This window comes from Diadema antillarum, unplaced genomic scaffold (assembly GCF_040938485.1).
Source record: "Diadema antillarum isolate AM-2024a unplaced genomic scaffold, OU_Dant_1.0 scf00000045, whole genome shotgun sequence".
Classification (NCBI taxonomy): domain Eukaryota; kingdom Metazoa; phylum Echinodermata; class Echinoidea; order Diadematoida; family Diadematidae; genus Diadema; species Diadema antillarum.
Genome location: NW_027270934.1, coordinates 2,429,087 through 2,446,339, shown reverse-complemented (window position 1 = coordinate 2,446,339; position 17,253 = coordinate 2,429,087). Strand labels below are relative to the sequence as shown.

At 36.8% G+C, this 17,253-nt stretch overlaps 1 protein-coding gene and 1 long non-coding RNA gene across 2 annotated transcripts; both read left to right on the top strand.

Annotated features, from left to right (window-relative positions):
- The first annotated feature begins 5,563 nt into the window (after positions 1-5,563).
- Positions 5,564-12,892, top strand: LOC139714624 (uncharacterized). The gene is made up of 5 exons (XR_011709730.1): positions 5,564-5,629; positions 5,843-5,916; positions 6,117-8,186; positions 9,546-9,875; positions 12,779-12,892. It is a non-coding gene; the product is annotated as an uncharacterized lncRNA (long non-coding RNA).
- A 6-nt stretch (positions 12,893-12,898) lies between these two features.
- Positions 12,899-16,806, top strand: LOC139714240 (uncharacterized). Its single transcript, XM_071625958.1, has 5 exons — positions 12,899-12,940; positions 13,183-13,444; positions 14,530-14,730; positions 15,339-15,602; positions 16,617-16,806. Exons 1-5 carry the CDS (start codon positions 12,899-12,901, stop codon positions 16,772-16,774), a joined length of 927 nt encoding a protein of 308 aa, XP_071482059.1. The 3' UTR covers positions 16,775-16,806.
- The last annotated feature ends 447 nt before the right edge of the window (positions 16,807-17,253 follow it).

Here is a 17,253-nt window from a genome sequence, read left to right as displayed (position 1 = left end):
TTGAGTTTCGTTTTTGCCTGGACATCAGTGTGCATAAGCCAATGTACTTTGTCAGGAAGAAAATTCAGCTGCTTTAACCATTACAAATCTAAGGATAATGTACAAAGCCTCGTGTTTACAATTGCATTGGCATTATAATTTTATTATTGGATAGCTACTTGGTCCAATGAAAGATGATTTCGAATATTGCAGCCATTTTCAAACTTTTTTTCCGGTCATGCTATTTCTCCTTAGAAAGTACGCTGAACAGGCCCTGTCGTCTGCTCGGTGTTTAAAAGATCGCATTGGATTTTCGGACACTAAAACACACTTCAAGACCTAAAATAGAAATGCTGGTAATCTTTTATGACGTTTCAGTCATTTTGGACTGTTTTGCCAAAATCGTAAAATGATTTAAGGCGTTTATCTAGCCTTAATCGTTGAATATCCGTGTCATTATCAGAGACGCGTAGTGAATCATATCCGTCTGTCATTTATTGAATCGCGCAGTATTCCTTCAACGTTAGCGAGCCCTCATTGACAATACGATTATAATGGGTTTCTTGCAGACAACGATTATACACGTTTGTTAGTGAAAAAAGGGAAGAAAATAGAAGCATGAATGGGATATATATCTGGCGTTCCTACGTAGGTACTGTACTTTATGCCGACGAAAACTTTTTCAAAGAGTAGTTAACCTTGAATACATGAAGCCGGCTCACTTTGAAAAATATCTTTCGAAAGACTGTTTCTTAAGCGGCGTTGCTGATCAAAAAGACAGCATATCCGCTGACGTCTTTGTCGTTTCATCATTAATTACTACTATTCAAAAATAATCATGTCTCTTTCTTTTTCCATCTCATACTGTAGAAGTATCATATATACATTTTGCATCCTAAAGCCACCCCAATTAATAAAAAGTAGAGAACATCTTTACAACATTTTTCGTAGTTCAAGCCAGGTATCCACAGAGAAATTGCCTGTCGAAATGACTGACACTCCACTGGTTATAAGGGTGACTTCCGTCTTCGAAATTTCAATGTTTGACAAAGAAAGTACTCCTCTTATTAATACGATGGTTCAGACATATATGATAGTGCACAGGGACACTCGACTTTCCTATAACGTTTCTCATTTATAGTATAGGGAGTATATCGTCAAGTACTGAAGCTTTAGTGTCGATGGATCATGGTTTGGACAAGTTGGACGGGGTTATGTTTCATCAGCATGGGGTGCTGCCACCTCCGACATTAGAGCACGTATGTTCCTTGACAGCAAAAAGAGCGAAAAAAATGTCATACATTGTAGGATTATTTGAGGAATTTTCAGCAATTTTACAAAAACTTTTGGTTAGAGGTTCCGCAATCCTGAATGTATCTCACATGAACGATCAAATCACACAGTCTACATTCTTCAAAAAGAATGTTTTGTTATTTGTCCGTTGTCTCTATATATTGCGTCAGTGTAGCCATTTTCTGCAAACGTGGTGTCCACGCCACTTGTAATTTGGACGCCGTCCAAGTACCACGTCATATCCGTGGAAGCATCGACGCTTGTAGCCGTGCAGACAGCCGTTGTCTGACGGTTGGCGCGGAGAGGGGTCGAAACTTCCAATCGTATCGTTGTGCAACCTGAAAGAATAAGATACATTTCAGATAATAAACGTGACATCACATCATGCATATCGTCATTAACTGTAATATTTGTTTTTACTTTATAGCCACTATAGATTTTGGCAGCTATATAACATTAATATTATTTAAGAATGTGTTGTAGGTACCTACGTATATGTAACACTGAAACTCCGTCACGGATTTTTTTATCCCTAATTGTCACCCTCTCTGCAAATGAATTTGTAAGATCGCAACTGCTGACGATTTTCCTACATGTTTGTTAAAAATGTAGATCAGCAGTCGCAATCTCACAAATACATTTGCACAGAGGATGAAAATTGATTTAAAAAAAAATGATAAAATCTGTCATATAGCATATTTCCACACCTCTGCAATGATATTCCCTTGCTTTCGATGAAAATCAACTTACCACCGAATTGTATGAATTGCAGAAATCCAAGAATCAGCAAGGTTTGGCTTTCCATCTTGCCTCATACAGCCCTGAAAGAGAGGGAAAGAGAGAATGTATTCAAAACTTATACAAAAGAAATATAAAACAACGCAAAGCAATATCCATATCAATCTTTCATTTCTCCAACTTCCTTTGCGAAAAAAAAGCAAAGAAGAAGGGAAAATTATCATGGCGGGAGCGATAGAAACCACGGATGGAATGTAATGTTAAATGTTTGTAACCTGGATACGAACTACTGAATAGGCAGACTCCAAAATGCAGACGTGTATCTTATGAAATCTCTATTACAGATGATCTGGAAGGCCGTGACGACGATATACACTACGTAAAAACAGCGTTAAAGAGGAAGTTATATCAACCAAAATTGCATATCAATCCGCGGTGTAAACCGTCCTCATCATTCATTTATCAATATGTCTTGAACAGCTCATGAAGATGTCAGCACGGGCTGTGTCTAAATATACTTGTAGATAAAGGAGTGTGCGTCATTATATTAACACGGAAAAAATACTGTATATCAGTCCGCCACGCAACCGTTCTCATCTTAAACTATTCAAGCTGCATACCATGATATCGATTGGAATTTACACATAAATATCCGCGTAATGCATTCTTTAAAAAACTAACCGTCTCTTCGATATCTTTGAATTCCTTATATGTTTGAAAGAAATCGATGATTACTATCGCAAACCTCTTTTTTTTCTGTAAAGCAATATGAACATGTTTCTCAAACTCAGTAGCCCATTTCTACTCCAAAATATTTCATAAACGCACCCCTATTTAGCATTCCCCTTAATTACCATTACCCTCATTCCATGACCCATGTACTTAACGTCATACCTCCCTGAGGGTCTCATGTTATGCTTTATCCTATGTTAATCAGAATTCGAAAGAGTGCCGCTTGATGTTTGTTTCAACATGGTCAAAGGGACCAAACTCATTTTATGATTCTTCTTATTTCTTGCCTATAACTGAATCGACCGATATGTATACATAACATGCTTGGTAGATAGAAGATTCCCACGAAAATTTATGACAGATCAATTTGCCGATTTGGATATAGACAAACTCAGAAGTAAACACGATAATCCACACCACATTCTTTAAAAAAAAAAAGAAGAAAAACTCGACAAGAACTCGGAAACCAAATAAACGTTACACCACATGGCATATGGTCTACATGCTTTGTATGAACGTAATAACAGTTGGCATTGTATATGTTTAATCGTGTGTATGTAAATATTTGTGATAACTTTTTTGGGGGGGGGTTGATCTTTATAAGTAAATAAATAAATATATATATATATATATATATATATATATATATATATATATATACAATATTTTGCTTCATTCGGACTAAATCTAACTAACAGAGGTCATTTGCAGCCATAATATTCATTCCAACCATAGTGCACAACTATCAATATGCCTACGTCATAAACAATGCAAGAGTTCAGCAACTTAGTTGCCGAAATATCTTTCCGAAATCACCAGCTGCATTTTTTGGTCATGGCATGTCTGCTTTATAAGAGCTAAATTACAAAAAAAAAAAATCTATACAATTGAAAAAGAGCCAATCAGAGGCTTTCTATCATATCAAACACGCGTTATCTTTTGTAGAGGGATGCTTGTCCTGAAATTACGTATGATTATTTTCATTTGAATTTCACAGCACAAATGGTTAAATTGTGACAAAATAACAAATATGTTGATGCTGTAAATTTTTCCTGGAATCTATGATGCTATGTTTTTTGCATGGCTTGAATGCGTAATACACTTACACAGTCAGAACAAAGATTCGTATGGTCAGTCGTTTTCACGAATAAAGTTCTTCCACATCCTCTTCTTCCCAGTTTGTTACTGAGAGCTTTCAGCATTTGATACCATGGCTTCATATTACTTCCTACTTTAAGATGATATGTTTGTCTCCCTGATAATCAGATACGCATGTAGGCCTACATATTATTTACTGATATAGAATGAATCACAGTGCATACAACTAACGAACTGTCTCAACTGCGCATCATGTATCCCATCTCACGATCGCGTTACGAATAAAAATATTGTGTTTGGTTTTCAGTGCTGCTTAACACCGGACGTATATTTCATCCATGATCAAGTTACTTTCAATACTTTGTACGCACATCGCTGTATCACACTAAATGCATTTTTTTTCTTTTTAGAGTTTCATCGAAGTGAAGATAATTCCGCTGTTCCATGAATCTTTGTTTGAAATCGTACGAGGATAGAAACGTGTCTAAAATATTGCTTGGTTGCATTTCTTTCTTGCTGCGACTACGAACAAAGTTTCATCGAATTACGGTTATCTTCCCTACGTCTTCTCATGTATTTAATTTTTGCGATATACATCCGTATACATCTCCGTGTTTCCCTCTCTGTCTTTGTGGAATCGAAAGTAACTCGATCATTGATAGAAGACGTGTCCAGTGTTACACAACACAGAGAACCAAACACAATATTGTTATTAGTAACGAGAGGCTGAGATTGGTTACATCACGCGTGGTGGAGAGGATTTGTTAGCTCTATGCAGTGTGATTCATTCTACTTAACATAAGTACATAACTATCATATGCATATCAAGGCCTATATCTGATTATTAGTATAAAAATTTATATGAAGACGTAATACTAAATGCTGAAAGTTCTCATTTACAAAGTGCCGAGAAGAAGATACAAAACAACTAATTTCGGGAGAACAAATGGCCATGCAAAATGGACGTATGTCGTGACTATGTATGTGCATTTCGCATACATGCGAAACACACACAAGTATATAGATTCCTAAGATTCGTATAGACTCATATAATCATTCATATATTCATAAGTCATTATAATACAGCATCTGCATTTGCTGTGATTTTTCATGATTTGATTATCTAACTGTGTTGTAAAAATTTTATTGGGCAATTCTTAAATTCAGGTCAAGTATATCTCAACGACACGCAGAAAACGCATATTAGGAAATGATATGAAAACCCTTTGATTGGCATTTTTGCAGTTCAACTCTCATAACGCGGACAAAACTAAACAATTGACATCTCGTATGCCAATGGAAATACATGTGCAGATGATTTCTCTTAAACGATATTTCGGCAACAAAATGAAATGAGAAGAAATTTATTCATAAATGGCTAAACACTTTTATAATGCGTATGATGTATAGATGTGCACAATTCATGACAAGTATATTAATATTTACATGATTTATATGTAAATTCCAGTCGATATGTTGTGGTACGCAACTTGCATAGTTAAAGTTGAGAACGGTTTGAGAGGCGGACTGATATGCAATATTTCTCTTCCGTCTTGACAAAATAACGCATACTCGAGACACAACCCGTGCTGTCATCCTAATGAGCTGTCCTGTATCGGCCAAAGAATGTTGAGGGCGGTTTACACCGCGGATTGATATGTAATATGGACTTATATAACATCCTCTTTAACCCTGTTCATCGGGTGTATACCTTTGTCACAACCTTTCCCATCGTCTGTAATAAAAGGTTGATGAGACACAAGCCTGCATTTTGGAGTCTGCTTATCAGGTAGTTCGTATTCAGGTTTAAGGATCATATTGTCAATATCCACTCGTTCGTGGTTGTTATATGATGTTGTGATAATTCTGGCTCCTTCTTGGCTCTTCTATACGTTTCGCGCCATGCTCAAGGCATTATAGATTGTTATGGTCAGCACCGATTGATTGGCATATTGTTTCAGTTGTCAGTTTAGCAAATATTCTATCTTTCCCTCTCTTTCAGGGTTGTAAGAAGCAAGATGGAAAGCCGAACCTTTCTGATTCTTGGCTACCTACAACTTCTCATACAAGTTGATGGTAAGTGGATTTTTATTGTGCCATGATAGTATACAACACATTCTCCAACAGCATTAACAACACTTGTCACAATCTAGAGCATGTAAAGTACTAACAAATATTCAACAGTAAATGATTACATGAAAAATGGTCACGATATGCAAGAAAAAAATGATTATGTCAAGTATAGTCATTATCTGAAACGTATTTTATTCTTTCAGGTTCCACGACGATACAAATGGAAGTTTCGACCCCTCTCCGCGCCAACCGTCAGACAACGGCTGTCTGTATGGCTACAAGCGTCTATGCTTCGACGGACATGACGTGGTACTTGGACGGCGTCCAAATTACAAATGGCGTGGATACAACGTTTGAAGAAAATGGCTACATTGAAATATAATAGAGATAGTGGACAAATAGCAAAACATTCTCTTTAAAGAATGTAGACTGTTTGATTTGATCATTCATGTGAGTTACATTCAGGATTGTGGAACTCCACACCAAGAGTTTTTGTAAAATTGCTTCAAATTCCTCAAAAAGTACCACAATATATGGCATTATTTCGTTCTTTTTGATATCAAGGAACATACGTGCTCTGATGTCGGAGGTGGCAGCACCCCATGTTAATGAAACATAACCCAGTCCAACTTGTCCAAAGCATGATCCATCGACAATAAAGCTTCAATACTTGATGATATTCTCTCTATACCATAAATGAGAAACGTTATAGGAACGTCGAGTGTCCCTGTGCACTGTCATGTGTGTCTGAACCATCGTGTTAATACGAGGAGTACTTCCTTTGTCAAACATTGAAATTTAGAAGACGGAAGTCACCCTTATATCCAGTGGAGCGTCAGTCATTTCGACAGGCAATTTCTGTGTGAATGCCTGGCTTGAGCTACGAAAATATGTTATAAAGATGTTCTCTACTTTTCATTTATTGGGGAGGCTTTAGGATGCCTAATGTATTATGATACTTCTACAGTATGAGATGGAAAAAGTAAGAGACATGATATATTTAAAAAGGAGTCATTGGTAATGAAACGACAAAGAAGTCAGTGGATATGCTATCTTTGGGATTTAACAACGCCGCTTAGAAAACGTCCTTCCGAAAGATACTTGTCAAATTGATCGGGCTTTATATATTCAAGGTTAATTGCTCTTTGAAAAACATTTCGTCGGCATAAAGTACAGTACATACCTAGGAATGCCTAATTTATTCCCCATTCATGCTTCTATTTTCTTCCCCTTTTTCACTAACAAACGCGTATAATGGTTGTCAGCATAAAACCCATTATAATCGTGTTGTAAATGAGAGCTCGCTAACCATGTCCTAACGTTGAAGGAATACAGCGTGATTCAATAAATGAAAGACGGATGTTATTCACTACGCGTCTCTGGCAATGACATGGATATTCAACGATTTAGGCTAGACAAATGCCTTAAATCATCAAATGCTTTTGTCAAAAGAGAGCAAAATGTCTGAAAACGCTATAAATGATCCCCGTCATCTCTATGATAAAATCTGCAAATGTGTTTTTAATGTCCGAAAAAGCAACGCAATCTTTTAAACAGCGAGCAGACTGCTGTGCTCGTTCAGCACTCTTTCTAAAGCATATTTATAGCATGATCGGAAAAATATTGAAAATGGCTGTAATAATCCAGATCATTGTCTATTGTGCTAAGTAGTTATCCAATGATAAGATCATAAAATCAATACAATGGTGAACACAAGGTTTTATGCATTATTGTTAGATTTGCACTGGTTACAGCAGCTGAATTTTCTTCCTGATAAAGTGCATTAGCTTATGTACACTGATGTCCAGGTGTGATGAAATTCAATTAATTATGTTTTGTGACTTGACTTATCTTTATTGTCGCTATTATCAAATCCTTAAAGACAAGAAACCCTTATGATGGTTCAAGCAAAAGCGCTATTGCCAGAATTACGCCGACAACTATCGATACTGTCCTAGACCTTAGCCATTAATACTATTAATTCCTAATCAATGTCCATCATCTGAAGTTTGGTTAAATATGCAATTTTGGTAGTGTGAGATTGCGAATAAATCTAAACGTGCATACTTTGTTATATGGTGGTCATGACGTTCCCAATTTGGTTCACTCGGTTGCGTCCGGTTTCGTCCATTTGTGAATATCAGTCGGTTTATTCTGACTTTACTCGGACACTTAATTACCCCCTCACCATGTAGGACAGAACACACAAAGTGAGCGCAAGTCATCGGACGTGCTATATGAACGCTGTGATAGGTCTTGCCAAGGCGGAAAACGTGAGTATCCTGTATCATTTGGAAAGATGCCAGTAACGGATTGTAAACCTATTAGTTTTTATTTTCTTAAAAGGCTCATGCGGAAAGATGGAAACATTGCTTAGTTAGGTTCCACCAAAGCAATAAATGTTGCAATCTATATCATTGTCACTTTTTGATCATCCGTCTTTACAACAGAAGCTGTAATGAACCCTTTGTCTGGATAAATTAATATGAGATTTCGAAAGAGAGAAGCAGTTACTCAGTACGATGTATAACATATCTAATTTTTCTCTCCATATCTCTTAGATATATTTTATATCATTAATGTGCAATATATTATCAGAGGTTAATGTCCGAAATTCTTTTTGTTTTCTTTACCAAAACGTGATACCAAAGAACCTGAAAGAAATTAGTAATTTTTAATCTTTTAAATCACACCTTCAAAAAGTAGAATGTAGATTTGGAATATTTTAGCATGTATGTATATGAATTACTGTATATCTATGTTAGGTATGACTTGTGATTGTATCTAGTCATCGTGCTAGTGGAGATATATGTTGTGATGGTATATTATAGTATTTCATATTCTTTACCTTGCAGTCAAATAAAGCGATATATTTTTGTGTTGTATTTGCCTATAAACTCATTACTACTAGGTATTTACATTTTTTCTTTCGTTTTTCAAAATGTTCCACTTTCACCAATGTTATTTCTTTTTCTCCTTTTCTTAAGTTTATTTTTGATTCATTTTCCTTTCACTATGTTATTACAACCTCTTGTTAATGAAAATTCATGAACGATTTTTCCCCTTTTACAATTCTTTATGTTGTATACATATATCTCCTGTTTTGATGTACTGTATGTAGTTTGTTTTTATCCGTTTTTACCATTAAATTGTAAATTGTTATGACTTTTATGCACTGACCCACTGAAAAACAGCTAATAACGAACGGGTCTTTCGTGTTGAAATAAATAGATGAGGACATGTGTCAACATACGCTGGTAGCTTCGTTATATTTTTGTGTTTGAAGAGAGTACAAATTTGAAATAAATTATTCTTTCAATTGATTGGAAAGAAGGATTAAGATGCATTAGATTATGTCATGGGCGTGTTAGTAGGAGATATTTCTATTCAAGTGTTTTCCAAAAGTATTTATATGAACTCCATTTACGATGTATTGCTTCACCTCACATAGAGCAATTTTCCGAGCTCAGTCAACATTATATTTTCAATCTGTAGACATGATGATACAAAATGCTCCCCTTTCGGACTTCAAATTTAATCTGCATCTGACATTGTCTATACATTGCTTCAATGTCACTACAAAGGTTTACTGTCACTAACTGTGCCTGTTTTGTCACGTTGGACCTTGCTAGTGAGACTTGTAGGAGGCTCTGGAGATCACGAGGGTCGAGTTGAGATCTTGTGTAATGGTGTTTGGGGCACACTGACCGACGACGGTTGGAACATACGTGACGCAGATGTAGTGTGCAGACAGCTGGGGTTCGAATCTGCAGAGAGACTCTTTGGAAGCAATACCGTTCATTTTGGACGAGGGACGGGCAAAATCTGGCTGGACGGACCGTGGTGTTCCGGTTATGAGAGTTTCTTGGGAGATTGCTTCCACAGGGCGTGGGGGTGCAAGCATGATTCACCAGATGATAGTCATGGCGAGGACGTGGGCGTGAGGTGTAGTGGACGTCGCGGTAAGCATTGTTATTTACTGCTGTGAGAAATGTTGAAAAAAGTCTTGTCGATCTTCCTTTATGAAACTGCGCAAAAAAAAAATGGGGCAAATACAGTGAGAAAAAGATAATACATTATACTTCTGTGACTGAAAAGAGCAATGCGATTAATATGCCATTTCAATGCCGCTTATAGTTCACAATATACTATATACATTGATATAATTATGTCTTGTTTAGAGAAACTTGCATTCTTAAGATCGTTGATTTCTTTCGACTTCAGCTGGGTTGTTTTATGCATGATGTAGATATAAATGCTACTTCCACTGTATTTAAGGAAATGTACCCAAAAAAAAGTTATGCATAATTAATCAACAAAGCAAACAAGGTTTGGCAATATAAATTTTATGTTTACCGTTCCTAAGCTATGAGTAGAATTCTTCCGATCAATCATTAAAAACAAACACGAAGCTTTGATAGCTTTAAGGTTAGAAATTTTTCTTGAAAAGTGTTAACAAATAATTTTCTGATAGTTTTAAGTCTGTGTGCTTTAGCCATTGTTTACAAGTAGCATTAAAAAAGTAAGGTATAGTCGACTGAAAATATTTTGTTTAATTCATGATTTTGATCGTTGGCATATGTACGGCCGAAGTACCTTGTACATTAGATGATGACTGGCGGGGGAGGGAACATACCGAATGTTCCACCCGAAGGGTTTGAAATGCTATATGAGGGAGCTTATAAGTCCCGAGACGAAGTCGAGGGACTTATAGCCTCCCGAAATAGCATTTCAAACCCTGAGGGTGGAACGTTTGGTACATGTTCCCGACAACAAAAGTCATCATCTGTTATATCATATGGGTTAGTCCAACATACGTCAACGTCAACCACCAGTAGCACAGCTCGTTGATCGCGCAGAGCCAAATGCACTGTCAGCTGACTGTGCGCGCGTGGTCCTAGGCCTTCTGTCATTTGTTACGCGTGAAAATGTTTTCCCATGGGAGAACATTACAAGTATGTTTGCCATGGGCGAACATAACGATTGTACCTCCATCACCTGACTGTGTTTAGCCAATTACTAACCGGTATTTGACTAACTCATTTAATATAATCCTATATGTAACCTTCTAAAATGTATTCATGCACAGGGCCCTTGTACATCGTTAGCATTTTGCTTTTTCTTTTGATATCGTTAAATCATATAAATCTGTCTATATTCCTTGATATATACCAGGAGATCTACATTTTACAAGCACTGCTTCTTAGTAGTCTCCTCCACATTTACAATCATAACACTTTAACATATGTCACTGTACGTTGTATGTATACAATGTCCACAAAGTGGAATATGAATAATTTCATTTGATTTGATATGGTTTGATCTGATTTGATTTCATATCATTTCATTAACACATTTATGCATTGAAATTATTGCGATGGGAGAAGTAAACACTGGAAAGCACTTTCAAGATAGATTTCGGCAATGGCTTTTCACGAATGAGTGTTCAATTTCATAATACAGATATGTATAAGCAAGAGTGATTTTACCCATTATTTTTATAATCGAATTTGACTCGTGATTTTTATTATCGGTCGGGTTCATTTCCAGAGTCTAACTAAGCAATGTTGCGTGTAATCATACCGCCCCCTGTAGTAAGAGGAAAACACTCAGTCCCTCGGATAGAACATAAAATGGAAGTCCAGCGTGTGAGAGAGTCATAGCTCATGCACGTAAGCAATCCTGCTCAATTCATTCATCGTAAAGAACAGGGTGCATAACTCGATAAAGTGACTCGCCTCACATCCAACTGGACCCATGCAAGGAAGACCAGCTCGTGCAGCTGAATATGGGCTATCTAGCCATCAGATAGAAAACGACACAAACAAAGGAATACGCAAATGCGCGTATGCTACATTATTTGATTAAAATGATTAAAAAGATTTTACAAGACAATATTTCGATGTATGAGTGTATTTGAAGTAAATGAATGCTCTTAATATGAAAAACATGATAAAACAATGAAATTAGTCAATCCAAACCTGAAAAACATATCCAAGGCTCTCGACATTAACGGTTGCCCGATGTTTCGCGGCCCCCAGAAGTAGATGTTTGGTCACCATTACTGAAGAAATTAAATGTATTGGTGGCCCGATCGGGCTACCAAGACATTTTCTATGTGTACTTTTCGTCCAAAAAATGAAAGAATAATTTGTAACTTAGTTACTGTATGCATCTCAGTTAGAGGCCGCGACAAATTAAGGTCGCCAGCTCACCGCTACTCTTCGCAAACAAATACAGTCTAGTCAACAGCCAAATTTGGCCAAAGTGTTTTTTTTTTCACGGCTTAAGTTTACTCCCAAATTTTATCTAACTGAAAACACACAAGGTATACCTTTAATCATTTCTTGAATGTACTGTGCCACTGCAAAATAAAAATCATATTTATGCCTCGGTTTGTGATTCAAATTGTAGGAGTTTTTAAACTTACTCATAGTATTTGAATCTCTTTTTCACACCTGAAATAATTCATATTTATGTTGATGTTTCTCAAATTAATCTATTTTGTTATTTTTTCTTTAGCACTTCCTAAGATCGTTACATAATCATCGTGGTTTATAAATTATCATATATTTGATTTTCTTTTCATTGTGTCGAGCCATCAAATTTCGTTCCGGCAAACAAGAAAGAAAAGTAAATGTCGAGCCTTGCTATGTCATCAATACTTCATCCCTCATATCTGGAATGAGAATACTATAGAGTTTTCAAGTTTGAATACCTGTCATTTCATTGCATAAAACCATCATTTAATACTGATTTACAACAAAAGGCTCAAAAAGTCGTAGCAAGGCGTGCATGTTGCTGACTTTTTATTTCGTGTACTTTTCTGTCTTTTCTGCCCCCCCCCCCTTCTTTCCGGCCTCAGTTCACAATAACAACGACAGGGTGGCAACGTACACTGACTATAGGGCCAAGAAATATAACATTCGCAGCGTTTTGACATTTTCACCCAACTCTGATATGAACGGGAAACTTCTCCAGTGCAATGTCTATGGAAACCAAACGGCACACGACTTGGACGTGCAGTGTGAGTTTTGCTATCCATTCTTTAAGTTGCTTATGACGTGAAAGTCTTCGCCTGTGTTTCATGCTACCACAAATTACATCGCCTGTGCTTCATGCAGTACCACAAATTACATCGCCGTATTACTACTGTACGAGTATGGTTTTCAAAAGATCAAAGAAACCAATAGAACAACAACACATAACACAAAGAATGAACTGAGGGAAAATATCCTGATTTTGATTTGTACAGACCCACCCAATCAGAGAGCAGTCTCTGTTCACTTTCGGGAGCTTGAAGAATGCACAGCGCTGAAAAGTCTCCTCATCATATGCAACGTCGATGTCAACGGCCAGCCCAACCCGTACATCCACACCTACGAGATCGAAGTCGATGAGACTACCTTGTCATCATCGAACAGCTCCGTGGCCCTCCTCGCCCCTCGTCCCAACAAATGCATCGACGTCAGCTGCACAGTTTCGAACGACATCGGATCGTCGACGAGCTCCACGAACTTTTGCCCTCACGGTAATCATTGAACAGCTAAACTTCTGTTATGACACAAAATGATGATGATGATGATGATGATGATGATACTGCTACTGCTATTATTGATTGCTTTTACATAATTTACACAAACCTGATCGATGATAGTACCGAATGTAGTTTTTACGTTAAACAGAAGGTAGAGTAAAACAAACTTAAAAGATAAGGAGCTGCCGAACCCACTCAAATAATAATCTTACTTCGTAAAAACACACACGCACACACACACACACACACACACATAAACCCTTTCCTCACTCTGGGTTCCAGAACCAGATTCCTCTTCGCTCAGCGCCCTTTTGTGACTTTTGGCTGATGAAAATCCTATTTCATCATTCCAATGTACAGATTCACCAGCAGCTGACATCATATCAATTCAAGTTGTAGAAAATCGACAGGCGGACTATCCGGGCAACATAACTGTCCATTGTCACGTAGATCCTTCTGATCAACCATATCCACCTATAGAGGAATATGAGGTCCTGACTGTGGAAACTACCCTTCGGGCTTCACGTAACCAGTCTTCAGTCATCATATCTCCACTCCCAAATAAATGCATTAATATCACATGTATTGGTAGAAACCAGTACGGAATGACGTCATCAAATTCATCTTGAACTGTCCAGGAGGTATGTATCGAAAGGTTTATGTTTAGATTATGCAGTCCTAGATGCAGTTCTCCGGAGCTTTATGATTTCTCTTGATACAAAGTGTCAGCATTGTATTCCTTGTGGTTTTCTTTGTTTCTCCTTCTTTGACTATAGTCTTTAAGAAAAACATGAATCTAATATCTGTGGTCAGATAAATATATTTTTATGTTTCCTTTTTTTTCAAAGATGCATATATATTCATATCTCTCATATTAGTATGTCATAAAAAATAATACTGACATTGATAGCTTGACTGGAATATATTGTCTTTGAATACATTCAATAACGACTCCCAGCTAACTTCCAAAGTTATGAGGTTATGGATTTGTGTTGAAATAGGAGATACCAATATTTAATGTTAATTCCTCATTTTCAGCCCCTCCTGCAGAAGATATCATAACCATACAATACACGGAGGAACCAGAAGAAAACAACAACAACAACAACTGACGATCACTTGTCATATCGATCCTGTCCATCAATCACCGATACCTATCGACTCATACACAATCGAGATTGATGACGTTGTTGTGTCGTCTTCAGATGCACCTTACGCCGTCTTTACGTCACGTTCGGATAGGTGTATCAACGTGGTGTGTACGGGGAGAAACGCCCTAGGTGCGACGACTTCTTCCGATATATATTGCCGAGGAGGTATTAACGTATGGGAAATAGATATGACTAAAGTCAGCTTTGAATACTGTACATTGATACATATTTCTATGAATGAATTTGGAAAGAATTCTTTAAGACGAAGATGGATCGAAGGACATCAATTTGTCACTAAGACAGATCCGTTCTCGGTGACAGTCTTGTATCAGTTCTTTTAACAGAAAGGATATTAACTACACGTTTAGCTTACTTTTAAAGATTTAATGCGTTTTTACAATGTGAACACATTGTGAATAATCAGTACACAGTGTGAATCATCATAACACAAGGTGAACAGAGCATTTGATTACTATGTGATCACTCTGTGAAAAAACTACACCACAATCTGTCATCTTCACTTTGTTAGATTTCGAGCATTTTCACATAACCGACAATGTGAATACATCGTGAACACACTGTGGGACACTGTGTTCTTTCCGGTATAGGGATATTACTGAATTTAATGCTCGTACATGATACATCCCTGTAACTTTTTATTTTTGTGTTTCCTTTTTTTTTAATTATTTTTGGCTGTCTTTGAGTCTTTTCTTTTTACTTTTATACAAACTTGACAGGTGATGTTCTAGATATTGAGTTCGAGGAGCTGGTAGGGGAAGATTATCGGAACGTGCTCTCGATTTCCTGTCACGTTGAAGATCGGTATCAGCCCACCCCACCAATCAACACGTTTCTCATCACAGCAAGTGGTAGAATACTGTCATCGTCAAACTCGTCATCTGTGACCCTTGACCCTCGTCCTGAGACCTGCACCAGGGTGACCTGTACAGGTCAAAACGATTTCGGATCAACCACAAAGTCAAGGACATTCTGCCCTACAGGTACAAATGCACTCCCGTTATAACGAAGTCCTCTAGACCGGCGGTTTTCTTTCGTTACTTCGAAATTTCGGTATAGCCGAGCAGTGAAATATGTAGACCCACATGTATGTAGACGGTAATTTTGGGACCTAGATTATAGATTATCACCAGATAAGATAGGTCAGAAGTATCTAAACAAGCAAAAATAAAAACCACCAAAAAATAATGTTTACATCAGTATCATAACAGGAGATAGTTAAGATAATGTTCCCCAACCCAGAACTAACACTTGAAAACCTATATCATGTACTGAACACGCAAAATATTGTAGAGCATATTTTATATAAAATTTATTATGTAATGTTTATTTTCATATATGTATAACACTGCGTGGACTTCACAGTCAAGCTTTGTTATTGCTTAGGACGATCCACCCTAATTCAAACACATTTATATGACACATAAGTGACTATTCCATGTAAAAAAACACACATTAAAATCAATATTATCATGTGTTTATACTGTATAACATGCATTTCGTGAATAAATCAAAATAAAATCAACTTAAATCTGACAGTTTTGAATTGTTTTAGGTCTTGAAATTTGAACAGGAGATCAGGTAACAAAATCAAATGTAATCTTACCCATTACAATCATATATATTGCAGTTAGATGCACGTCTTGATGTCTGCGTCTTAATCAGGGATACTTTGTGAAGGCTTTTTGATATTTTTTTAACATCGTATTTATTATGTGGCCTTTGTTTTCAGAGCCTTTATAATTTTTTTAACATCGTATGGGTAGCCTTTGTTTTCAGATCCTTTATAATTTTTTTAACATCGTATGGGTAGCCTTTGTTTTCAGAGCCTTTATATCATTTAACATCGTATTTGTAGCCTTTGTTTTCAGAGGATAAGTTGAAAAAAATATAGCTTACAAGTTCAATAATGAATTAACACAGAACGAAACGGTTACTTGCACGAAAATGAAATTGTTCTAATCACTAAATTTTCCTACTCTCGTCTCTCCAAACAGTCATAGCGGATATCAATCCTTGGCAGCATTCGAAAGGATTCATCCAAGAACCATCGACAACGGGCGCCCTTATCGTCGTCGTTCTCGTCCTGTCGATGGCAGCTTGCTTTGCCTTCTTCATGAAGAGGAAACACCACTCGGCTGACATGATGAACTAGGCACTTTCATTCACCAGATGAGGAAAATGATATGATAGGTTCTTTTAGAGTAAATGCCAGATTTTCATCTGCGTAAAAATTATTCCGAATGGAACTTGTGATATAGCAGCGAACTAATTCTTTATTCGGAATCAATTGTCATCTGTTTTTATTCGGAAATACCATAGGTTTAAGCACAGATTATCTCAATTAATATTGCTTGTTTCAAGTAAAATATGAATATTTGTTGAAAGAGAAAATTTTTGTAACCGAAGTAGATGTAGAGTTAAACGCTTCAGCTAAAACAAAGCAAAGTAAAGCAAACCACAGGAAGCCGCTTTATTTAATTTGAAAATATGTGGTATGTGGGATAAATCGTCATTAAGATAATGAATTCTGGCACACGTTCATGTGTCTCTTTGTACAATCAATATGAATTCACTGAGAGCTTAAAACTGGCATTAAATAATCTTTTCTTTGTCACAGAGAGTAAGAACTGT